The following is a 25,272-nucleotide window of genomic DNA, read 5'->3' on the forward strand; positions in this document are numbered from 1 at the left end:
ATCCAGGGACATGAGCGGGCAAAGGGAGTCGGAAGTTTCCTTCCCCTGGGCCGCTCTGGTGCTTTCCACCTCTTGAACTGCTTGCCCCCTGTCCCTAGCCGCTTCCCTGCGCTGGTTACCCGCTCCTTCCTTTTCCCGGCCTCAGTTGTGAGCTCCTCTTTCCGGGTCTGAGGTGCGGAAAGTTTCTTGAAGCTTTGGCCCTAACCCTGTGTGGACGCATCTTCCGTTTCTTTTTTCTTCCTGCCTAAACCCACCTGGGTGCTGACCATTGAGAGGAGGGAAGAGGGACCCTTTCGGTTTTGAGTTTACCGCTTTGCAGAATATATCATGCCTATAACCATTTCTTGTCTCTTGAAAAACTGCCCTCTCAGGAATACTACTCTTTTCCTGGTTTTCTTCCTTTCCAATGTATCCCATCTCTCATAATGGTACCAGTATCCATCTCTCTGTCCAAACTAGAAACCTTTGTCCCTGATTCTGCGTTTCCACTTGCACTGAACTGTATTATTTCTTCCACCAGAATTATTGCAGTTACCCACCCTCCCCCAGTAGTTTCTCCACCTTCATCCTTCCATACAGTTATTCTGAAATCCGTTTATGTCAGTCCTTAAACTTTGTCAGTAACCATATTGCTGATGGAATTAAGTCTTAATTGTGAGGCATATCATTTAGGGCCTTTTACTATCTATTCCAATTCATTTTATCTTTTTCCTCTCCTCTTACTTCTCCTCCAAATACCTTGATATCCACTCATACGAGAGGACTGTTTTTCCCCAAACATGTCATGCACTTTCACAACTCTGTGCCTTTGTGTGTGCTGTACCATCTGTTTAGAATGCTAACTCTTCTTCACCCCATGCCCCACCTGTCAAGACCGAATTCATAGATCCTTGTTTTCTCATACTCCCCCAGGTGACATTAATAATGCCATTGTGCTCCCAGGGCACTTGAAACAGCTCTGCAGTATTTATTAGGTTGTATTATTTGTTCATGTATCTGTATCAATTTGAACTTGAGTCTGGAATCCTGTCTTCTTCATCTTTGTAACAAAAGCTGGTCCAGTGCCTGGGGGTATAGCAGGCATCATGTGTGTACACATTTGTAAATATGTATACTTGTAAATACAAGTTCTAAAGATTAATGATAGAAGTCCTTAGTGCCCTTAAATAGCCAGAAGGAACCTTGTATGTTAAAGGCCCCTGATCCGTTTTGAACATGAGGAACTGTACTCCTAACACAGAAGTAATTGTACTTTTAGTATTTGTTGGTTGAGATTATGCATAATGGGAAAAAAAACTAACCTTTTAAGTGATTTGCTATTTTATTTTACTAGTATCTGTCTACATTTGAAAAATAGAGAAATAAGTGGGTGAGCAAATTATTTTAGACTACAGATTGTACTGGGTGCGTGTACATCCATGTAACTTCCAATGACTCCTTGGCCCATAGGTTATAAATAACCAGTTTAGATTAGGTTAGTTCCTTGACTTGTCATACCTGTTTGAACCTCCACGTATATGCAACTTATATTTAGCTACAATTCTAAGGTAAAAAAAAAATTCTCCTATGTCCTTTTAAATCCTGTTCTTCCAATTTTAAAATTTTATCTTCTTCAGGGGTGCCTGGGTTGCTCAGTTGGTTAAGCGTGAGACTCTTGATTTCGACTCAGGTCATGATCTCGTGATCATGAGATCATGAGATCTCGTGGTCGTGAGTTCCAGCCCTGTGTCAGGTTCTGCACTGCTATCACAGAACCTGCTTGGGATTCTCTGTTTCCCTCTCTCTCTGGCTCCCCCCCGCCTGCTTGCGCTCTCTCTCTCAAATTAAATAAACATTAAAAACAAATTTATCTTCTTCATAAAGCTTCAAACGTGTTCATTCCATCATTTTCAAAGACCGTAAAAAATTTTCTACGCTTTCAAATGCAGAAATATATTGTCGATAAAAGATGCTTATTTTTATATGTAATTTACATGCACTCTTTCTTGATTTCTTTAGATTAAAAGTTTCTAAGGAAGCCATAACTATGCTTTTTTATTTTTCTGGTTCCATATGTATCTGTTAACATTATGTACTAATTAATACAGTTAGTATGCCTGAACAATCCAATAAAATTTAAACTAGGTTGTTAATATTTAAGGACAGAGGCACCTGGGTGGCTTAGTCAGTTGAGTGTCCCACTTCAGCTCAGGTCATGATCTCACGGTTCATGAGTTCGAGCCCCATGTACGTTCACTGTTGTCAGCACAGAGCCCACTTCGGATCCTCTGCCCCCTCTCTCTCTGCCCCTGCCCCACTTGCATGTGCATACGGTCTCTCTCTATCTCTGTCTCTGTCTCTTTGTCTCTCAAAAATAAACAAACATTAAAAAAAGCATATTTAAAGAAATTTATGGTGTGTCAGTAGTCACGATATTTCTGTGTAGGTCCAGCTATGGGATAGTGGATTTGTGGATGAAAGAGAAAGAAGAGTGACTTGAATTTCTTTAAATTTTTCTTAACCAAAATGTAAAACTGAACAGCTGGCAGTTGGTATTTTGAGTGGGTGGTGGTTTCTCTTTTATCAGCAGCAGAATGTTCCGAAACCTCTGCCAGGAGTCTGCCAACATCTTTGGGTGGCAAAGTGGGCGAGAATGTGGCTAATGCAGGCAGGGAAAAACCCACTTTAGAAAAATTCCACCTGTAAATTGGGCCTACCTATGGAAAATAATGTAAGTGCACTGTGACCAGTTATGACAAGCACTATAAAGATAGGCAGATAAATTGAAAATACTCTCTTTTTTTACTGGAGTCTATTTTTAAATATTTAAAACTTGTTAGAGAGTTTGGAAAAACAATCTTCTTCCCACTCCACTTACCAGCCAAAAGAGGGGGAGAAAGCACAATGATTTTCAAAAAAGTTGGCAAAGTAAATGCATGTTATAAACTATTTTAAACTTCTGTTGTTTCACATACAGGAAATGAACATGCGGATTCTTAGAAACTCTGTGTCACTATTTTTCTAAAGTGTTAATAAAATTATGCTTTCAATTATCTGATGTTTATAATTCCTTTCTCTGAATAGGTATATTTTTGTAGTTATAAAACATATTTTAACTATAACTGATTTTGACAGTATTTCATTATGCAACCTAGAGATTTTTTAAAGTGGATGTTAATTTTAATTTTGAAAAACCTGTCAGTAAACATTTAATTGATTTTATAATTAACTGTGATGCCCAATTAAAATGGATGCTAGGCTTTTATTAATCATAAGGGAAAATAGTTAAAATTTTGTGGGTTTTTGTTTTTGTTTTTTGTTTTTTGGGTTTTTGTTTTTTTTGGTTTTTTTTGGTTTTTTTTTGGTCTTTTCTTCACTTACAGCCTCATTTATTTTCTATTGCTGGCTTGATACTCAGTTTTTGTAATATCTTGGAAGTCCCATTGGTGAAGCATGGTCAGGGAATTTGCATTGTTTTTCCACCCGGGGAGACAGGTGGTTTTTACATGGCTAAAAGTAAACACAGTCCTGAGGATCCACGTTGGCTCCTGTGTAGAGCACTAAACTCAGGATCAGAAATTCTATTTCTGGTACTAGCTTGGCTCCTTGCGTTTCCTCATTGATGAAATGGGAATAACATTTGTCCTGTTGACCGAAAGAAGATAGGGTAGGATTCTTTGAGTTCAGACATCTACCAACGGTTTGAATTAGTTAAAATTAATAGCTAGCAGTTTGATCTAGAGTGCTCTGGATGTCCATTTAGTTGGAGAGAAGGTTGAATTAGGTTGAAGAGAAGGCTAAGAATAGGTAAACGGTTTTGAAGAAGAAAAGGGTAACTTGCTATATCAGATAGTAAGGGTGTATTTTACAACTGTTAACAGTATAGGCAGCGTGGTATTGTTGTGGAGATAAAGAAAAAGACCCAGAGGTAGAATAGAGAGCTCAGAAACATACCCATACATTTATTGAGAAAACATACAGTATGTGTGGCATTAAAATGAGTGGGGGTACTTCTTTCCACAAGAAAGAAGTGATTATGTGACATAGAGATGCTAATTATCATTATAATGGCAATCATATTACAGTATATAAATGTATCAAGTCAACATGTTGTACACCTTAAACTTACATAACGTTATATGTCAAATATATTTCAATAGAAAAAAATTCAGTGGCGGAAGAATGTACGATACAATAAATGAGACTGGGACAACTAGTTGTCCCCATAAGAAAAAGGAAATATAAATAGATACCTTCCTTCTGCCACACATGCATATAGCCACCAGAAGAATTCATGACAAAGACAAAACCTTGGGGACAGGGAATGCACGATAGCTTTGTCCTTTAGGCAGTGCCAGATAATTGGAAACATTATATAACCTGTTGAGACTATCTTCTTTCAGTCAGCATAACGCCTTTGAGATTCATCTGTATTGTATCAGTACCTCATTTCATATGACTGCTGTACTACAGTACAGTTTTTCCACTCATTTCTCTACCCTAAATACCCAGAAGTAGTACTGTTAGGTCATGTGGCAGCCATATGGTTAACTTGGTAAGAAACTGCCAAACCATTTTCTGAACTAGCCATATCATTTTGCATTTTCACCAGCATTATAGGATAGTTCCAGTCACACTGCATCCTTGTCAGCACTTGGAATGTCAGTACTTATTTTAGCCATTTTATTTGGGGTGTAGTGGATCTCATTGTAGTCTTAATTGCATTTCTTCAACGTTTATTTATTTTTGGGACAGAGAGAGACAGAGCATGAATGGGGGAGGGGCAGAGAGAGAGGGAGACACAGAATCGGAAACAGGCTCCAGGCTCTGAGCCATCAGCCCAGAGCCTGACGCGGGGCTCGAACTCACGGACTGCGAGATCGTGACCTGGCTGAAGTCAGATGCTTAACCGACTGCACCACCCAGGCGCCCCTTAATTGCATTTCTTAACGGCTAATGACTTTGAATATATTTTCATGTGCTTATTTGCCATCTATATATCTTTTGATTAAGTGTTAAAGTCTTTTGCTCATTTTAAAAACTGGATCATTTTCAGGGCGCCTGAGTTGCTCAGTCAGCTAAGCGTCCGACTCTTGATTTCAGCTCAGGTCATGATCTAACGGTTCATGGAATCGAGTCCCATGTCAGGCTCTGCACTTCTCTCTCTGCCCCTCACCTACCTGTTCCTGCAGTCTGTTTCTCTCCATCTCTCTCAAAATAAATAAACTTTTTAAAAAAATGGATCATATTCTTACTGTTAGTTTTGAGACTTTTTAAAGTATTCTGGATAAAGTCCTTTGTCAGATATGTGATTTGCAAATTTTGCCTCACATTCTGTAGCTTGTCTTTTCAGACTGTCTTAACAGTGTGTTTCCCGGAGCAAACGTTTCTAGTTTTGATGAAGTCTAGTTTATTAAATTTTTCTTTTATGAATCAATCATTTGGTATCATGTGTGAAAAATCTTTGCCTAACCCAGGTCACAGTGATTTTTCTCTGCTTTTCATTTTACATTTACATCTGTGGTCCACTTTGAGTTGATTTTTGGATAAAGTGTAAGAATTATGTTGGGATTAATTTTTTGGCATATGGCTGTCCGGTCTTATAACACCATTTGTTGACAAGACTGTCCCTTTGAAGTATCTTTTTCAAAAATCAGTTGACCATGTTTCTGTGGGCTTATTTCTGACCTCTGTTCTGTCTCTGCCAATACCATGCTGTCTTGATTGCTGTAACTTTATAGTAAGGCCTAAAATTTGGTGGTATGATTTCTCCAACTTTGTTTTCAGAATTCTTTTGGCTATTCTAGTTTCTCTTATTCTAGTTTCTAGTATGATATTGAATAGGAGTGGTGTTTGGGGACATCCTTGTTCCTGACTTTACAGAAAACATTCAGTCTTTCACTTAAGTATGATATTGGCTATATTGAAAATGCCCCTTAAATAAACATTAAAAAATTCAAATAAAGGGGGCGGGTGCCTTGGTGACTCAGTTGGTTAAGTGTCAGCTTCGGCTCAGGTCATGATCTCACAGTTCCTGAGTTTGAGCCCCATTTCAGGCTCTGTGCTGATAGCTCAGAGCCTGGAGCTTGTTTCAGATTCTGTGTCTCCCTCTCTCTCTGCCCCTTCACTGCTCGTGTTCTGTCTCTCTCTGTCTCTATCTCAAAAATTAAAAAAAATTTAAAAAAAAAGAAAGAAAGAAAACGCCTTTGTCAATTTGAAGCAATCCCCTTCTATTTCTATTTGCAGAGAGTTTTTATTGCAGAGAATTTGTTGTTTTGTTTTTTTTCAAATGCACCAATTAGTATGAAGAAGTTTTTTTTTTTGTTTTTTTTTTTGTTTTTAATTTTTTTTTAACGTTTATTTATTTTTGAGACAGAGAGAGACAGAGCATGAACGGGGGAGGGTCAGAGAGAGGGAGACACAGAATCTGAAACAGGCTCCGGGCTCTGAGCTGTCAGCACAGAGCCCGACGCGGGGCTCGAACTCACGGACCGCGAGATCATGACCTGAGCCAAAGTCGGCCGCTTAACCGACTGAGCCACCCAGGCGCCCCTTGTTTTTGTTTTTTAATGGTGGATTACATTGGTTAATATTGAAATGTAGAAACAAACTTGATTTCAGGGATAAACCTTACTTGCTTATGGTGTATTATTCTTTCTATATGTTGCTGATTTGATCTGCCAGTATTTTCTTGAGAATTTTTACATTTATGTTTATGAGGGACATTGGTTTGTGGTTCTCTGTCTCTCTCTCTCCCTGAAGTGTGTCTGGTGTTGGTTTCAAAGTAATGCTGGCATTATTTTATGAGTTTGGAACTATTTTCTTACATTTTCTCAAAGAGGTCGCATAACATTGGTATTGTTTCTTTATATGTTTGGTAGAATTTGCCATTAAAACCATCCAAATAGTGATTTTTTGCAGAATATTTTTAACTACAAATTTAATTTCTTTAATAGTTATAGGACTATTATGGAATAGTTACAGGACTATTAATAGTTACCTGTTTCCTCTTGTGTGACTATGTAGTTTGTGGTTTTAGGGAATTAATCCATTTTGTCTAAATTATCCAATTCATGTGTGCAGAATTTATTATTGTATTCACCTGTCCTTTTAATGAGTTAGGAATCTGACCTGATACCTTTTTTTTCATTCCTGACATCAGTAATTTATATCTTCTCTTTTATTTTTATTTGTCCCTTCATCAGTTTTGCTAGAGGTTTATCCACTTCATTTGCTTTTTCAAAGAACTAGGTTTTGGTTTCATTGGTTTTTCTCTATTGCTTTCCTGTTTTCAATTTCATTGATTTCTGCTCTTTTATTATTTCCTTCTTTCTATTTACTTTAGAGTTGATTTTGCTCTTTTCCTGGTTTCATAGTTTGAGGCTTAGGTAGTTGATTTGAGATATTTTTTAATTGTTTTTTGTTTTTTTAATGTTGAATTTTGAGAGAGAGCAAGACAGAGCATGAGAGAAGGAGGGGAGAAGAGAGAGGGAGACCCAGAATCCAAAGCAGGTTCCAGGCTCTGAGCTGTCAGCACAAAGCCTGACATGGGGCTCAAACTCACGGACTGTAGGATCATGACCTGAGCCGAAGTCAGACACTAAACTGACTGGGCCACCCAGGCGCCCCTGAGATATTTTCAATTTTCTAATAAAAGAATTTAATGCTACAAATTTCCTTCAAAATACTGTTATACATACATGACAAATTTTTTGATACCTTGTATTTTCATGTTTATTTAGATGAAAGTTTCTGATTTCCAAAGTTTTTTTTTTTTTCCTCCTGAGTTAGTTGTGTGTTAATTTCGGATTTTCTTATCTCTTTGTTATTTATTTTAGTTTAATTTCATTATGGCCATGGAACATAATTTATATCATTGCAGTTCTTTTTCATTTGTTAAGGTTTGTTTTGTTATCTAGGATAAGATCTATCCTAGTGAAGATCCTGTGCACACTTAAAAATAATATGTATTCTGTTGATACTTATTTTATAAATATTAATTCAGTCCACCCCATTGATGGTGTTTGTTCATGTCTTCTGTATGCTTGCTGATTTTCTGTGTACAAATTCTATCGATTACTGAGAAAGAAATTCTCTATATGCTAGCAAAATCTTATTATTTGTCTTGTTTATTACAACCATCCTAGTGGGTGTGAAACATCTCATTGTAGTTTTGATTTGCATTTGCCTGATAGCTAATCATGTTGAGCATCTTTTCCTGTGCTTATTAACACTCTGACTTTATTTTGATTAGTGTTTGAATAGTATACCTTTTTCTGTACTTTTACTTTTAACTTACCTATATCATAAGGTATAAGTTTCTATAGACTATTTACAGTTGGGTTCTGATTTTGTTTTTTTAATTTCTATCTTCTGCTTTTTCTTTTCCCTTTTTCTTTTTTTTTTATTGAATTATAATTAATTTGCAACGTTATATTAGTTTCTGGTGTACAGCATACTGATTTGACAATTCTGTACATTACTCAGTGCTTACCATGAAAAGTATAGTCCCCGTCTGTCACCATATATTATTACAATATTGAGTATATTCCCTATGCTGTACTTTTTGTCTCTGTGACTTATAAGTGGAAGCTTGTCCCTCTTAATCCTCTTTATCTATTTTACCCATCCCCCAACCCATCTTCCCTCTGGCAACCACCAGTTCTCTGTATTTAAGAGTCTGGTTTTTTTTAATTTGTTGTGTTAGTTTTTCTTTTGTTTTTTTAGATTCCACATGTAAGTGAAATCATACAGTATTTGTCATTCTCTATGTGACTTACTTCACTCAGCATAATATTCTGTATGTCCATCCATGTTGTCACAAATGGCAAGATCTCATTCGTATGGCTGAGTAATACTCCATTTTATGTATATACCACATCTTTATCCATTCTTCTGTTGATGGACACTTAGGTTGCTTCCATCTCCTGGTTATTAGAAACAGTGCTGCTAGAAACATAGGGCTGCACATACATTTTCGAATTAATATTTTTGTTTTCTTTGGGTAAATACCCAATAGGAGGATTAATGGATCATATAATCTGTTTTTAATTTTTTGAGGAACTTGTATACTGTTTTCTACAGTGGCTGCACTAATTTACATTCTCACCAACAATGCATGTACTTTTTCTCCACATCCTTCCCAACACTTCTTATTTTGTGTCTTTTTTTTTTTTCCTAGCCATTGTGACATGTGAAGTGATTACTTACTGTGGTTTTGATTTGCATTGCCTTGATGATAGTGGTGTTGAGCACTTTTTCATTGGTCTGTTGGCCATCTTTATGTCGTCTTTGGCAAAATGTTCATTGAGGTTCTTTGCCATTTTTAAATTGTTGTATTTGTGGGTTTTTTGGTGTTGTGTAAGTTCTTTATATTTTGGATATATTAACCCCCTATCAGATATGTCATTACAAATATCTTCTCTCATTCAGTAGGTTGCCTTTTTGTTTTGTTGATGGTTTCATCCAGTAAGCAAAAGCTTTTTAGTTTGGTGTTAACCCCAGTAGCTTAATTTTCCTTTTGTTTATCTTGCGTGAGGAGACCCATCTAGAAGAACGTTGCTATGGCTGATGTGAAAGAGATTGCTACCTGTGTTTTCTTGTAGGAGTTTTATGGTTTTGGGTCTCACGTTTAAGTTATTAATCCATTTTGAGTTTGTTTTTGTGCATGGTGTTAAGAAAATGGTCCAATTTCATTCTTTTGCATATAGCTGTCCAGTTTTCCCAGTACCGTTTATTGAAGAGACTTTCTTTTCCCCCATTGTATATTTTTGCCTCCTTTGCCATAAATTAATTGGTATGTAAATAATGGACTTGTTTCTGGGCTATTTTGTTCTGTTGTTCTGTGTCTTGTTTTGTGCCAGTACCATACTGTTTTGATTACTAGAACTTTGTATTCTATCTTGAAATCTGGGATTGTGATACCTCCTGCTTTGTTCTTTCTCAAGATTGCCTTAGCTATTCAGTGTCTTTTGCAGTTCTATACAAATTTTAGGTTTATTTTAGTTCTGTGACAAATGCTGTTAGCATTTTGTTAGGGATTGCTTTGAATGTGTAGATTGCTTTGGGTAGTATGGACATTTTAACAATATTAATTCTTCCAATCCATGAGCATGGAATATCTTTTCATTTGTTTGTGTCATCTTTAATTTCTTTCATCAATATTTTATAATTTTCAGAGTACAGATCTTTCACCTCCTTGGTTAATTTCATTCCTAGGTATTTTACTTTTGCTACTGTAATTATAAATGGGATTGTTTTCTTGATTTCTCTTTCTGCTCCTCATCAGTGTATAGTAATGTAACAGATTTCTATGTATTAATTTTGTATCCTGTAACTTTACTGAATTCATTTATTCTAACAGTTTTTTGGTGGAGTCATTAGGGTTTTCTGTAAATAGTATCATGTCATCTTTGCATAGTGACAGTTTTACTTTTTCCTTACCAATTCGGATGCCTTTTATTTCTTTTTCTTTTTTTTTTTTTTTTTTAATTTTTTTTTTTTAACGTTTATTTAATTTTTTGAGACAGAGAGAGACAGAGCATGAACGGGGGAGGGTCAGAGAGAGAGGGGGAGACACAGAATCTGAAACAAGCTCCAGGCTCTGAGCTGTCAGCACAGAGCCCGACGCGGGGCTCGAACTCACGGACCGCGAGATCGCGACCTGAGCCGAAGTCGGATGCTCAACCGATTGAGCCACCCAGGCGCCCCCCCCCCCTTTTTTTTTTTTTTAACTTTTTTAAATGTTTGTTTATTTTTCAGAGAGAGTGTGTGAGCAGGAGAGGGGCAGAAAGAGGGAGACACAGAATCTGAAGCAGACTCCAGGGTCGGAGCTGTCAGCACAGAGCCCGATGTGGGGCTTGAACCCACAAACTGGGAGATCATGCCCTGAGCAGAAGCCAGACACTCAATCAACTGAGCCACCCAGGCACCCTATTTCTTTTTCTTATCTGATTGTTTCATCTAGAGCTTTTAGTACCATGTTGAATGAAAATGGTGACAGTGGATATCCTGGTCTTGTTCCGGATCTTAAAGGAAAAGTTCTGTTTCTCATCATTTAATGTTAGCTGTGGGTTTCTCATATATGACCTTTATTATGTTGAAGCATGTTTTCTCTAAAATTACTTCGTTGACACTTTTTATCATGAATTGATGTATTTTGTCAAATGCTTTTTCTGCATCTGTTGAGATGATCATATGGTTTTTATCATTTTTCTTATTTAATGTGAAGTATCACATTGATTGACTTGCAAATATTGAACCACCCTTGCATCCTTTGAATAAATTCTGCTTGATCCTGTTGAATGATTTTTTTTTAAGTATGTTATTGAATGAGGTCTGCTAATAGTTTATTGAGGGTTTTCGCATCTCTGTTCAACAGAAATATTGACCTGTAGTTTTCTTTTTTTCTGGGGTCTTTGGTTTTGGTATCAGGGTAATGCTGGCATCCTAGAATAAATCTCAAAGTTTTCCTTCATCTTCCATTTTTTTTTGAATAGTTTAAGAAGAATAGGTATTAACTCTTTATGTTTGGTAGAATTCACCTGTGGAGCCTTCTGGTTCTGGACTTTGTTGGGAATTTTTTGATTACTCATTCAATTTCATTACTAATAATTGGTCTGTTCAAATTTTCTATTTCTTCCTGGTTCACTTTTGGATGATTTTACGTTTCTAAGAATTTATCCATTTCTTCTAGGTTGCCAATTTGTTGGCATATGATTTTTCATAATTTTCTCTTAGAATCTTTTGTATTTCTATGGTGTTGGTTGTTGTTTCTCCTCCTTCATTTCTCATTTTTTTTTTTTTTTTTTTTTTTTTTTTTTTTTGAGTCTTCTTTTTTCTCTTGATGAGTCTGGCCAGAGATTTATCAGTTTTATTGATCTTTTCAAAGAACCAGTTCCTGGTTTCCTTGATCTTCTTTATTTTTTTAACTTTTATTTCATTTATTTCTGCTCTAATCTTTATTATTTTCTCCCTTCTGCTAGCTTAAGGCTTCTGCTAGTTTTTTTTTTTATATGAAATTTATTGTCAAATTGGTTTCCATACAACACCCAGTGCTCATCCCAACAGGTGCCCTCCTCAATGCCCATCACCCACTTTACCCTCCCTCCCACCCCCCATCAACCCTCAGTTTATTCTCAATTTTTAAGAGTCTCTTATGGTTTGTCTCCTTCCCTCTCTGTAACTTTTTTCCCCCTTCCCATCCCCCATGGTCTTCTATTAAGTTTCTCAGGATCCACATATGAGTGAAAACATATGGTATCTGTCTTTCTCTGTATGACTTATTTCACTTAGCATCACACCCTCCAGTTCTATCCATGTTGCTACCAAAGGCCATATTTCATTCTTTCTCATTGCCAAGTAGTATTCCATTGTGTGTATAAACCACAACTTCTCTATCCATTCATTAGTTGATGGACATTTAGGCTCTTTCCATAATTTGGCTATTGTTGAAAGTGCTGCTATAAACATTGGGGTACAAGTGCCCCTATGCATCAGCACTTCTGTATCCCTTGGGTAAATTCCTAGCAGTGCTATTGCTGGGTCATAGGGTAGATCTATTTTTAATTTTTTGAGGAACCTCCACACTGTTTTCCAGAGTGGCTGCACCAGTTTGCATTCCCACCAACAGTGCAAGAGGGTACCCGTTTCTCCACATCCTCTCCAGCATCTATAGTCTCCTGATTTGTTCATTTTGGCCACTCTGACGGGCGTGAGGTGATATCTGAGTGTGGTTTTGATTTGTATTTCCCTGATGAGTGACGTTGAGCATCTTTTCATGTGCCTGTTGGCCATCTGGATGTCTTTTTTAGAGATGTGTCTATTCATGTCTTCTGCCCATTTCTTCACTGGATTATTTGTTTTTCAGGTGTAGAGTTTGGTGAGTTCTTTATAGATTTTGGATACTAGCCCTTTGTCTGATATGTCATTTGCAAATATCTTTTCCCATTCTGTCGGTTGCCTTTTAGTTTTGTGGATTGTTTGCTTTGCAGTGCAGATAGGCTTCTGCTAGTTTGTTCTTTTTCTAGCTCTTGAAGGTGTAAAGTTAGGTTGTTTATTTGAGATTTTTCTTGTTTCTTATGGTAGAACTGTATCACAATAAATTTCCCTCTTAAAACTGCTTTTGCTGCATCCCAAATATTTTGAACCATTGTGTTTTCATTTTCGTTTGTCTCCATGTATTTTCTTATTTCCTCTTTGATTTCTTGGTTGACCCAGTCATTTGTAGTAGCATGTTATTTAGTGTCCATATATTTGTGGCATTTCCAAATTTTTTCTAGTTTCATACACAGTTGTGGTTGAAAAAAGATGCTCGATATGATTTCAGTCTTCTTAAATTTATTGAGACTTGTTTTACTGCTTAATATGTGATCTATACTGGAGTATGTTCTGTGTGCACTTGAAAAGAATGTGTATTCTGCTCTTTGGGATTACAGTGTTCTATATGTATCTGTTAGGTTTGTCTGGTCTAATATGTCATGCAAAGCCATTGTTTCCTTGTTGATTTTCTGTCTAGATTATTTATCAATTGATACAGGTGGGGTGTTAGAGTCCGCTACTATTATTGTATTGCTGTCCATTTCTCCCTTTATGTTTATTAATAATTGTTTTATGTACTTTGGTACTCCTGTGTTGGATGCAGAGATATTTACAGTTGTTATATTCTTGATGGATTGATCTCTTTATTTTTATATAGTGCTTTTCTTTGTTTCTTGCTACAGTCTGTGCTTTAATATCTATTTTGTCTGGGGTGCCTGGCTGTCTCGGTCAGTAGAGCATGAGACTTTTGATCTCAGGGTTGAGCCCCATGTTAGGTGTAGAGATTACTTAAAATCTTAAAAAAAAATTAAAAATAAAGTATTTTGTCTGATACAAGGATTGCCACCCTGGCTTGCTTTTTTTTTTGTTTTTTGGGTTTGTTTTTTTTTTTTTAATGTTTGTTTATTTTTGAGAGAATTTGCAAGTGAGGGAGGGGCAGAGAGAGAGGGAGACAGAGGATCTGAAGTGGGCTCTGCACGAACAGCAGAGAGTCCCACTTGGGGTTCAGACTCACAAACTGCGAGATAATGAGCCAAAGTCAAACTCTTAAGTGACTGAGCCACCCAGGCGCCCCACCCTGGCTTGTTTTTGGTTTTGTTTTTGGCTTCTATTTGTATAGTATGTGTTTTTCCAGTCCTTTCAGTCTGTATATGTCTTTAGGTCTGAAGTAAGTCTCTTGTAGGCAGCATTTAGATGGGTCTTGTTTCTTTATCCATTAAGTTGCCCCAATTTTTTTTTATTGGAGTTTATTTATGTTTAAAGTAATTATTGATAAGTATGTATTTAATGCCATTTTGTTAATTGTTTTTTAGTTATTTTTGTAGTTCTTCTCTGTTCCTTTCTTTGTCTCTTGCTCTCATCCCTTATGGCTTGGTGGCTTTCTTTGGTGTTATGCTTGGATTCTTTTCTCTTTATTGTGTGTGTGTATTAATAGGTTTTTGATTTGTGGTTACCATTAAGTCCACATATAAAATTTATGTGTGTAGCAGTCAGTTGTAAGTTAATGGTCACTTAAGTTTAAACACATTAAAAGCACTAAATTGTTACTTCCCCATCACGTTTTATGTATATGATGTCATATTTTACATCTTTTTATTTTGTGTATCTTTGGATTTTTGTAGACATAATTGATTTTTCTATTACTGTATTTTAACCTCCATACTTGTTTTATAAGTGATTTATCTACTACCTTTATTACATATTTGTTTTCACCTGTGAAATAATTTCCTTTCTTAATTTTCTTATTTCTTAATTTTCTTATTTTCTTATTTCTAGGGCTTTTCTTATTTCTTAGGGCTTTCTCTTGCACTCAGAATTCCCTTTAGCATACTTTGTAAGGCTGGTTTGGTGGCGATGAATTCCTTGAACTTTTGTTGGGAAACTTTACCTCTCTATTCTAAAGATAACTTTACTGAGTGGAGTATACTTGTTTGCAGGGTTTTTTCCTTTCAGCACTTTGAATATATCATACCACCCTTCTGACCTGCAAAGTTTCTGCTGAAAAATCAGCTTATGGTCTTACAAGAGGGCTTCCCTTGTATGTAGCTGCTTTCTTTTCTCTTGCTGTTTTTAAAATTCTTTATCATTACTTTTAGCCATTTTAATCATTACCTGTCTGTGTGGACCTCCTTGAACTAATCTTGTTGGAGGCTCTTAGTGCTTCCTGGATTTGCAAGTCTGTTTACTTCCCCAGATTAGGGAAGTTTTCAGCTATTAGTTCTTCAAATAGGTTTTCTCTCCTTTTTTCTTTTCCCCTTCTGGGATCTCTGTATTGCAAAGGTTATTATGCTTGATGGTGTCACTGCGTTCCCTTAACCTATTCTCATTTTTTATTCCTTTTTCTTTTTGATGTTCAGCTTGGTTGCTTTCCATTACTGTGTCTCCTAGATCACTAATCCATTCTTCTGCCTCCCCTAATCCCTTGATTACCTCAAGTGTGTTTTTTTGTTTCTCTTACTGAATTATTCATCCCTTGCTGGTTCTTCATCTCTTCCTTAAAGTTCTCATGAATTCATTCACTCTTTCTTAAGTTCAGTGAGTATCTTTATGACCATTACTTGGAATTCTTTATCAGGCATATTGCTTATCTCAGTTTCATTTAGCTCTTTTGCTGTGATTTTGTCCCGTTCTTCCATCTGAGACATAGTCCTCTGACTATGTTTTGTCTAACTCTCCGTGATTGTTTCTGTGTATTAGGTCAGCTACGACTTCTTGAAAGTAGTGACCTTGTGTCAAAGAGGTCCTGTGGTGCCCTATAGTATAATGCCCCCAGGTCAACAGAATCAGGTATTCCAGCAGTGTCCTATATGGGCTGTATATGTCTTCCTGTTGTGACTGAGCCTTCAGCCCAGTTGACTGCAAAGCCTACTGTGGGCACACTGGGCAGGGTTTAGTCCCTGAGTTGTTGAGGAGCCTGTGTGAGGCCCAGTTGGCTCATGGGTGGCAGGGTCAGCAGTCAGGCTACCTGTCTGCAATTAGCCTCTCTATGTTGGTACAGCAAAAGGCAGGGCCTTCTCCCTGCAGAGCCCACAGCAGCTTTTTTTGGGGCCTGGGGCCAGCAGTCAAGACTAGGTGTCCATATTCCACCTCTGGCTGCACTTGCAGGTGCACGATATGGCAGAGTACTCTTCCTGTACAGCCTGCTAAGAGATTCAGCTCTAGAACTGTGAGCCAGCTGGTATGTGAGATTATCTTTCCCCTCCACAGTGCAGGAGTTTCTTTGGAATGGCACCATTCCCTGCCCGGGCTGCTTGCAGGATATGGAGGAGCGGGAGTCTCTTTAGAGGGATGTGTGCCAAGATGGGTGGGTTGGAACAGGTAGGTGGCAGGGGAATGTGGGGGCAGGGCATGCAGTGCTAGCAAGTGTGGAGAGTGTTGGTGCTGGTTCCCGCAGGTGTCTGGCTATCTAGGCTAGGCAAGGGAAGGGAAGTGGCCCCCACCATCAATTTTTTCTTGGAGTAATCTCTGAAGATTCCTGCTCTTTCAGCACATGTCCTGAGATTAGTAAATAAGTCTCCTTCACATATACCCCAGGCACTTTTCAAACTGTTGCTCCTGTGCCTGAATTATTTGTGATGCTTGCTCTTTAAGGGCAGGGACCAGTTTCCTATTGCCCTCCACCTCTTTTGTTAAGCCAACTGATTTTTAAAGTCCCCAGAGTTAAACTCTTCTGATTTTAAAAGCTCCAGAAGTTAAGCCCCATTGGTTCTCATAGCCAGATGTTAATGGGAATTTGTCTTCACAGTGCATGTCCCCAGTGCCTGAGATGCCTGGGTGGGGTCTGATACTCTTCCGTGCTTGTGGTGTCCCTCCCATTTGTGGTTTGTCTTGTCAGGGGGTTGGTTCCCAACCAGTCTCTACCTCTCCTACCTTTCCTACCTCTCTACCATTAACTGTGTAAGGTGTGTTCTGCCAGTCTTCAGGTTGTTTTTAGAGTTAGTTGTACAGATGTGACTGTTGTCTTGGTGTGCTCAGGGGACAGGGTGAGCTGAAGATTCTCGTACTCCACCATCTTGGTTCCCCACCCAGGGTCCTGTTTTTTAATTCATTCTGATAATGTCTTTAATTAGTGTGTTTATAACATTTACATGTAGTGTAATTATAAATATGGTTGGATTTAGATCCAACATCTTATGATTTATTTTGTTTGTTCCTTCAATATTTTGTTCCTTTATTTTAATTCATCTCTTGTGATTTTGACTATTATCTCTGTACAGTTTTTCAAGAGGTTTTGCTAGGAATTTTATATATATATGTGTGTATATATATGTATGTATATATGTGTGTGTGTGTGTGTATATGTATGTACACATACGTATACATATATATGTATCTATACATATATATGTGTATGTATATATATATATACATACACATATACGTATACACACATACATACATATATAACTAATAACATATTAGCAGGCCCACATTGTCAAGTGCGGGGCTCAGTCCCATGAATCATGAGATTGTGACCTGAGCCGAAATTAAGAGTTGGATGATTAGCCAACTGAGCCACCCAAGCACCCCAACATTTAATAATTTCAAGTGACATGTTGAAACCTTTTCATTTTATAGGTCCATTTACCCTTCCACTGTTATGTCATAGTTATATATTATATCTACATAAATTGAAAATTCTATCAGGTGAAAGTCATAGTTCTTGTTTTCAAACATAAGACATTTTATTAAAATTTTTTTTTTTTATTACGTTTATTTTTTGAGAGGCAGAGAGAGACAGAGCATGAGCGGGGGAGGGGCAGAGAAAGAGAGGGAGACGCAGAATCTGAAGCAGCCTCCAGGCTCTGAGCTGGCAGCACAGAGCCCGATGTGGGACTCAAACTCAGGAACCAGTAGATCATGACCTGAGCTGAAGTCGGACGCTCAACTGACTGAGCCACCCAGGCGCCCCCTCAAACATAAGACATTTAAAACACTCAGAAATAGATCACTGTATTTGCCTATTTCTATTCTCCTTTTTTCCTGATGCTCTAAGTTGCCTTCTGATACCATTTTGCTTCTCTCTGAAGAATTTCCTTTAGAACAAATCTATTAGAAATGAATTCGTTTTCTTCTGAAAATGATTTTTATCTCACTTTCATATATGAATGGTATTTTTGCTGGGTATAGAATTCTGAGGTGACAGTTCTGTTCTTTCTGTATTTTAAGTGTTCCACTTTCAGTTTCAATCATTTTGGCTTCTGGCCATCCTGATTCTGATGAAAGATTGATAGTCCTTCAAATTGTTGGTTCTTTATAAGTATCATCTGTCTCTTACTGTTTTCAAGAATTTTTCTTTGTTTTTAGTTTTCAGAAATTTGATTATGATGTGTCTCAGCTTATACCTACTTGGATTTATCCTGTTTGCGTTTTGCTGAGGCCTGGGAATGATGAAGACAGGAAGATTTCTGAGGAAGAGACAAAGTGTTGCATAATTTAAGCTCATAAATAACTGTTCCAGCTAAATATGTTTCCATGTTACTTTTTGCTTTTGTTTCCATATTACTTGATTGACAAGTTAGAATATAGTTGATAGGAAATACAAACTATAATAGTATTTTAACTTCTGTTACTTTATGTCTTTTCAGCAGAGGGCTTTTTCAATCCATTCATAAAATAAATATTCTAGTATATTAATGAATGTTACATATTCCTGGAGCATAGAGAGACAACCTTATAAAATCCACTGGGAGATGTTAAAAAAAAAAATCCTTTAGGAATGGTTTTAATCCTCATTTCGTCTTTAATATTTTTCCAGGGGCACCTGGATGGCTCAGTCGGTTAAGCGTCCATCTATTGGTTTCAGCTCAGGTCATGATCTCATGCTTTGTGAGTTCAAACCCCACATCAGACTCTGTGCTGACAGTGCAGAGCCTGCTTGGGATTCTCTCTCTCCCTCTCTCTGTCTGCCCCTCTCCTACTCTTTCTGTCTCTCTCCCAAAAATAAATAAACCTAAAATAATTTTTTTAATTAACAAAAATAAAAATTTTCCAGATTTATCTACAAATAAAGCATGCACTGGGCCATATCTTATGTTATCCAAAAAAATTTTCTATCCATGTTTTGAATACTGTGGCCAGTTTTTTCCTATTGGAATGAGATGTTTCATGGAGTTTCTAGAGTCCATTTGAGGTTTCATCTGGTGCTATCAAGTCACCATTCTGATTGTGGCAGCTCTTATCTTTATAGATTTTACAACTTGATCATCCCATGTTTCTTTTTGGAATGTCAGACCAGATTTTGCGTGTCTGTGATGGAATCTTTGAACTTCTCCATAGATTTATGATTTTATTGTTTTATCTGAGGCCCCTGCATAAGGACTTGTGGTCAAAGAACTTAGTTTATAACACACTTTAAAGTAGTTCTATACTTACATATGTATGTATACTAGTACATACATAGAATGTTAGCTTGTATAGTATTTTTATTGTGTGTTGTCTATTTTAGGTAGTGTCAAGCTATCAAATATAAGTCAGTTTGTCCCCTCTTCTCCCTCCCTGTTTGTTTTGTTCTGTTTGTTTTTGTGGGTTTATTGGTAAGGGGACTTTAAATAACTTGAAACTTTTACTCTGAAGGATCTAGTGTTTCATGGTAGTGGAGTTAATGGCAGATATGGTGACTTAAATATGAAAGGAAATCTGTATTATTACCCATCTATAGCATTTGGTAATTCTCTTAAAAAGTTTGGAGAAAGGACAGGACATTGTTGGATGCTAATGTTTTCCTAGAAGCAGTATCTTGGATAGACACTGGATAGTTGCCCTTCTGTGTTTTAGCTAGTATGGGACATTGATAACTAATAACCCTTTTGCTTCTCGTTTTTTCAAGTACCTTTTGCTAAACCTCTCAAATCTTAGAAGACAAATCTTTTGGTTGTTTTATCTGGGGAGCCAGAAGTTGTATTAATTTCCAGCTTGTTTAATTTTGGAAGCTCTCTAGAAATGTCTAGTCACATATTGAAGATTTTGTAAATTGGCAGTTTTACCCTTTAATTTATTCTAATTGAATCCTATTATTCAGGTTTGAACTAGTACAGTAGACTCTAACAGTCACATTCTGTAGCAAATTTCTGTCTTCCTAAAGTTGATGAAATCCTTAATTATAGCCGTTAACTGGGATCCATATGAGAGTTTTAACTTATAGAGCTGGCTTCTGGCCTAGTAATTTTATAGTGTGATTTTACTTTTTGAGAAAACCCTGAAGAGAGTATGGCTCATATAGAAGGTAAGGTAAAACTTAGTATAAAGAGAAAATTTGAAGATAGTAAGTTTCAGGGGCACCTGGGTAGCTTAGTTGGTTGTGTGCCCAACTCTTGATTTCAGCGCAGATCATGATCTCACAGTTCATGAGATCAGCACAGAGCCTGCCTGGGATTCTCTCTCTCCCTCTCTCTGCCCACCCCCAGTTTGTGGCCTGTCTGTCTGTCTCTGTCATTCTCAAAACAAATAAACAAACAAACAAAAAGATGGTAAGTTTCAGAATGTTTACATTTTTGAGAGAGATTATTTTAGAATTAAAATTTGTTTTGAGGTCACTGCATACCAAATGATGAAGCTAACTAACTGTTTCATATTTTGTCTCCTAATATTTTGAGCTCCTCTTAAATATTTATTGATTTTAACATATCAAAAATTTCTGATAATGGCTGGTGCTCTAAGTAATATATTTTTTTTAATTACTAAGGAAAGTGCAAGAGTTAGGATTATAATAGTTCCTATAAGAAGTAGTTCCTCCAAAAGAAGGACACTTTGACGTAGCATGACACATAAGAGACCACTTTGGCTGGTCAGTGTGTGTTGTGAATGGGGTCTCAGGTCACCTAACTAAGCAGAGGCTAGGAAGGATCTCCTAGGTAGTGACTGAGAATCATGAACCACAGAATATAGACTAATAAAGTGACCTTTTTCACAAATAACAAGATGAGAGAGCGCCCTCATGAAGAGCACAATTTTTTTTTTATTAAAGATTTTATTTTGGGGCACCTGGGTTGGTTAAGCATCTGACCTCGGCTCAGGTCAGAATCTCGCTGTTTATGAGTTCGAGCCCCCTGTCGGGCTCTGTGCTGACAGCTCAGAGCCTGGAGCCTGTGTCTCCTTCTCTCTCTCTCTCAAAAATAAATAAAAACATTTAAAAAAATAAAAATAAAAAGATTTTATTTTTCAGTAATCTCTACACCTAAACATGGAACTTGAACTTAAAACCCCAAGATCAAGAGTCGCATGCTCTACCAGCTGAGCCAGCCAGGTGCCCCAAAAGCACAATTTTTATACAATATAAAATGTATTCACTTGATTTGTGCTTCTCTTCCCCACCATAGATTCAGGGTGTTTTAAATACATTCTGATTATTTCTGCAAATTATTTATATATGCTTTAATTTTTTTACTATTATAAATTCACTTTCAAGCTTATGCCATCCTAACAGAAGCAAAACTGCAAGGGTTCGTAGATGTTTTTTTCTCCCCATGAACAGTCCTATAACAATTGCAGCTTAAGAAGCATATCTATGTTAACATGAACCTAAAATAATAAAATGGTATGCTGGCTTTGTTTTGAATCTTGATTTTAATTTTATAGGTATTCCTTTAGAAATGAGTTGCACAATTGAGAAGGCACTTGCTGATGCTAAAGCTCTTGTTGAAAGATTGAGAGATCATGATGATGCAGCAGAATCTCTGATTGAGCAAACCACAGCTCTTAACAAGCGGGTAGAAGCAATGAAGCAGGTTTGATTTTTCTTCTTTCTTGTTGATTCTTTTTTTAAAAAGCAGTCCTAGAGATTTATGTATTGCTTGAATCATAAATTTCTGCCTAATTAGTATTTAGGTATTTTTTTAATGTTCTATAGAATTTAAAAGTAGCTTGACTTCTATGTTTTAATTTTACTTTACATTATCATATAATTTTGTCACATCCAGGTGACAGTATATATGCATGTATACTCTAAAAACTGTAGATTTGATCACTTGTTTTTCTGACAGAGTTGCACATTGGAGTTTAGAAAATATATGAATATATTAGGTTCAGATATATATGACAAAAAACAAATAATAACTTACTAATAGTGACACATACTTTTCTCTCTCATATTTTTATAATGTAATGTTCATATTTTTCTCTGTAAAAGTACTTAGTGATGTTATTTAACAATGAAGTAGTTTTTGAAAATGATGTAAGGCAGTATCTGGTTTATACATTAGGCAGTTGTTGAATTTGTACTTACTGCCTTGTTTTTCATTTAATGCTATCAATAAAAGAAGAAATGAAAAAGGCTTCACTTCTTATTCTTTTATATAAGAACTTGCCTATAAGAATTTTCCAGTGGTCCATGGAGTTCAGCTATCATTTTAAGCCTTATGATAAAAATTTTCAACTCTAAGAGAAATATAAAATCTCTGCTATTATGATGGAAATCAGGGGAGATGTATATTCATAGCCTACTCTTGTGAAACTCATCCATTTTGTAAAAGGAAGCAATCCTGGGATGATGCTTTTAACAAAGCTACTAGAAATAATGGAGCAAATTTACTTGTTTTGTTGCCCTAAACAGATTACCTATCTCCCTAACTATCCAGTTTGACTCATGCATTCCAGTAAACATATCTGGTATTGAGTTGTAAAAACAAAAGAGTTTGACAACTAAAGTTAAAAACCAAGAATGTTATAATTAATACATTACTAAGTGGAACATTAAAATGCCTTGAATATAGGGGTGCCTGGGTGGCTCAGTCCGTTAAGTGTCTGACTCTAGGTTTCGGCTCAGGTCATGATCTCATGGTTTTGAGAGTTTGAGCCCCACATGGGGCTCTGCGCTGACAGTGTGGAGCCTATTTGGGATTCTCTGTCTCCCTCTCCCTCTCTCTGCCCCTCTCCCCACTCACACTGTCTCTGTCTCTGTCACTGTTTCTTTATTAACAAAATAAATAAACTTAAAAAATCAAAAAGAATAAAATGCCTTGAATATAAAGGAGTACAGTTTTAAAGTTAGATTCACATTAAAAATTTTTCATTTATTTTGCCCATGTTCTTTTACTATTATTATTGAGATATAATTCACAATACCCGTAAATAAAAGGTACCCTTTTGAAACGTATAGTTCATTGGATTTTGGTACATTCACAGGTTGTGCTACCATGATCACTGTCTAATTCCAGAACTTCCCATCACCCCCCAAAGACCACCTCTGTTAGCAGCCACTCCCTTGGCTTTCCCTTCCCTCTGGCAACTAATCTTTCTAACTCTATGGATTTGTCTATTTGGGACATTTCGTGTAAATGTTGTTCTATATGTGGCTTTTTTGTGACTTTTTAAAATGTTTTTGTAGTTCATCCATGTTGTAGCATATATCAGTTTTTTTTTCCTTTTAATTGCTGACTTAATATTCCATCATATAAGGATATAGTGTATTGTGTCCATCAGTTGATGGACATTTGGATTGTTTCTATTTGGGGGCTATTATAAATAATACTGCTATGAATATTTGTGTATGTTTCTGTATAAACATATATTTCTAGTTATCTTGGGTATATACCTGGGGGTAGAATGGATGGGTCATATAATAGCTGTGTTTTGGGGCGCCTGGGTGGCGCAGTCGGTTAAGCGTCCGACTTCAGCCAGGTCACGATCTCGCGGTCCGTGAGTTCGAGCCCCGCGTCGGGCTCTGGGCTGATGGCTCAGAGCCTGGAGCCTGTTTCCGATTCTGTGTCTCCCTCTCTCTCTGCCCCTCCCCCGTTCATGCTCTGTCTCTCTCTGTCCCAAAAATAAACGTTGAAAAAAAAATTAAAAAAAAAAAAAAAATAGCTGTGTTTAACTTTTTGAAGATCTGCCAGACTGTTTTCCAAAGCAGCTACACCATTTTACATTCCAATCAACAATACAATAGTTTCTCCACATTCTAACACTTGTTATTTGACTTTTTGATTAAGATCATCCTAGTGGTTGTGAAGTTGTATCTCACTGTTATATTGAATTGCATTTCTCTAATGACTAATAATATTAAGCATCTTTTTATGTGCTTATTGGCCATTTGTATACCTTCTTTAGAGAATTGTCTCTTCAGACCCCTTGCCCATTTTTTCCCCAGCTTTACTGAGATAGAATTGACATACAACATTGTGTAAGCTTAGGGTGTACAAGATGATTTGATACACATATGTATTGCAAAGTGATTACCACAGTAAGGCTAACACCTCCATCGCCTCACATAATTACCATGTATGTGTGTGTGATGAGAACATTTAAGATCTACTCCTATTAATTTCTAACCATAGAATACAATATTATTAACTATAGTCACCATGCTATACATTAGATCCGCAGAACTTATCTTATTTGCCCATCTCTTAATTGGGTGGTCTTCTTATTGTTGAGAGTTTTAAGAGTTCTTTATATATTCTGGATATTAAACCCTCATCAGATACATATCTCAGAAATATATTTTCAAATATTTTCTCCCCACATGTTCTTTTTTAATCTTTTCATTAGTATCAGGAAGAAATTCAAGAACTTAATGAAGTTGCAAGGCATCGGCCACGGTCCACATTAGTTATGGGAATCCAGCAAGAAAACAGACAAATCAGAGAATTGCAACAAGAGAACAAAGGTAAGATATATATAATCACTTCATTCCAGTGAGCATATGATTGTAAAAACAACGGAGTTTGACCACTAGAGTTAAGAACCAGGAATGTTATAATGAATTAAGTTACTAAGTGGCTCATCAAATGCCTTGAAAATAAAGGAGTTTAAAAAATTTTTTTCATTTCTTTTGCACATGTTCTTTTGTTACTGTTTACTATTATTTGTTACTCTCATCCACATACCATAAAATCTACACTTTGAAGAGGATAGTGCATTGGATTATAGTTAAAATTAGTTACATTTAGTTAAAAGAGAGCTTTAATTTACAATTGGACTATTAATTTGGAACCAGTGGGGCAATGGCCAACTAAATTTACTCTCTGTTACTAATCTTATTTCTGGTCCATATGTCTAAAATCTATGTATTAGTTTTTATCCCTTTCCTATATATGAGTGTCTACCTTGCTTGGAGTCATCTTAGGTTCTCACCCTCAATATCCAGTTTGTACCATTGTTGTTACCTATGAAATAATTCCCTTTCTTTCTCTGTGGTCCCACTGCTTTGGCTTCTTGCTTAGGCGTTCATAATCACATCCCTGAACTGTCCTCATTGGTCTTCCTGATTGCAGTCTCTTTTCCCCTTCAGTCTATCTTCAACACAGGCATCAGATTAAT

The 25,272-nt window shown here is 36.7% G+C and overlaps 1 protein-coding gene across 4 annotated transcripts in view; it reads left to right on the forward strand.

The window, feature by feature from the left end:
• The window catches only part of FGFR1OP2 (FGFR1 oncogene partner 2), a 34,795-nt gene that overhangs the window by 196 nt on the left and 9,327 nt on the right, over positions 1-25,272 (forward strand). For all 4 annotated transcript variants that reach the window (XM_045465210.1, XM_045465212.1, XM_045465209.1 and 1 more), the window contains exons 2-3: positions 21,595-21,743; positions 24,502-24,619. In XM_045465210.1, coding sequence (XP_045321166.1) covers positions 21,609-21,743; positions 24,502-24,619 — 253 coding nt within the window. In that variant the 5' untranslated portion in view covers positions 21,595-21,608. The remainder of the gene's footprint in view (positions 1-21,594; positions 21,744-24,501; positions 24,620-25,272) is intronic.

This window comes from Leopardus geoffroyi, chromosome B4 (assembly GCF_018350155.1).
Source record: "Leopardus geoffroyi isolate Oge1 chromosome B4, O.geoffroyi_Oge1_pat1.0, whole genome shotgun sequence".
NCBI lineage: Eukaryota > Metazoa > Chordata > Mammalia > Carnivora > Felidae > Leopardus > Leopardus geoffroyi.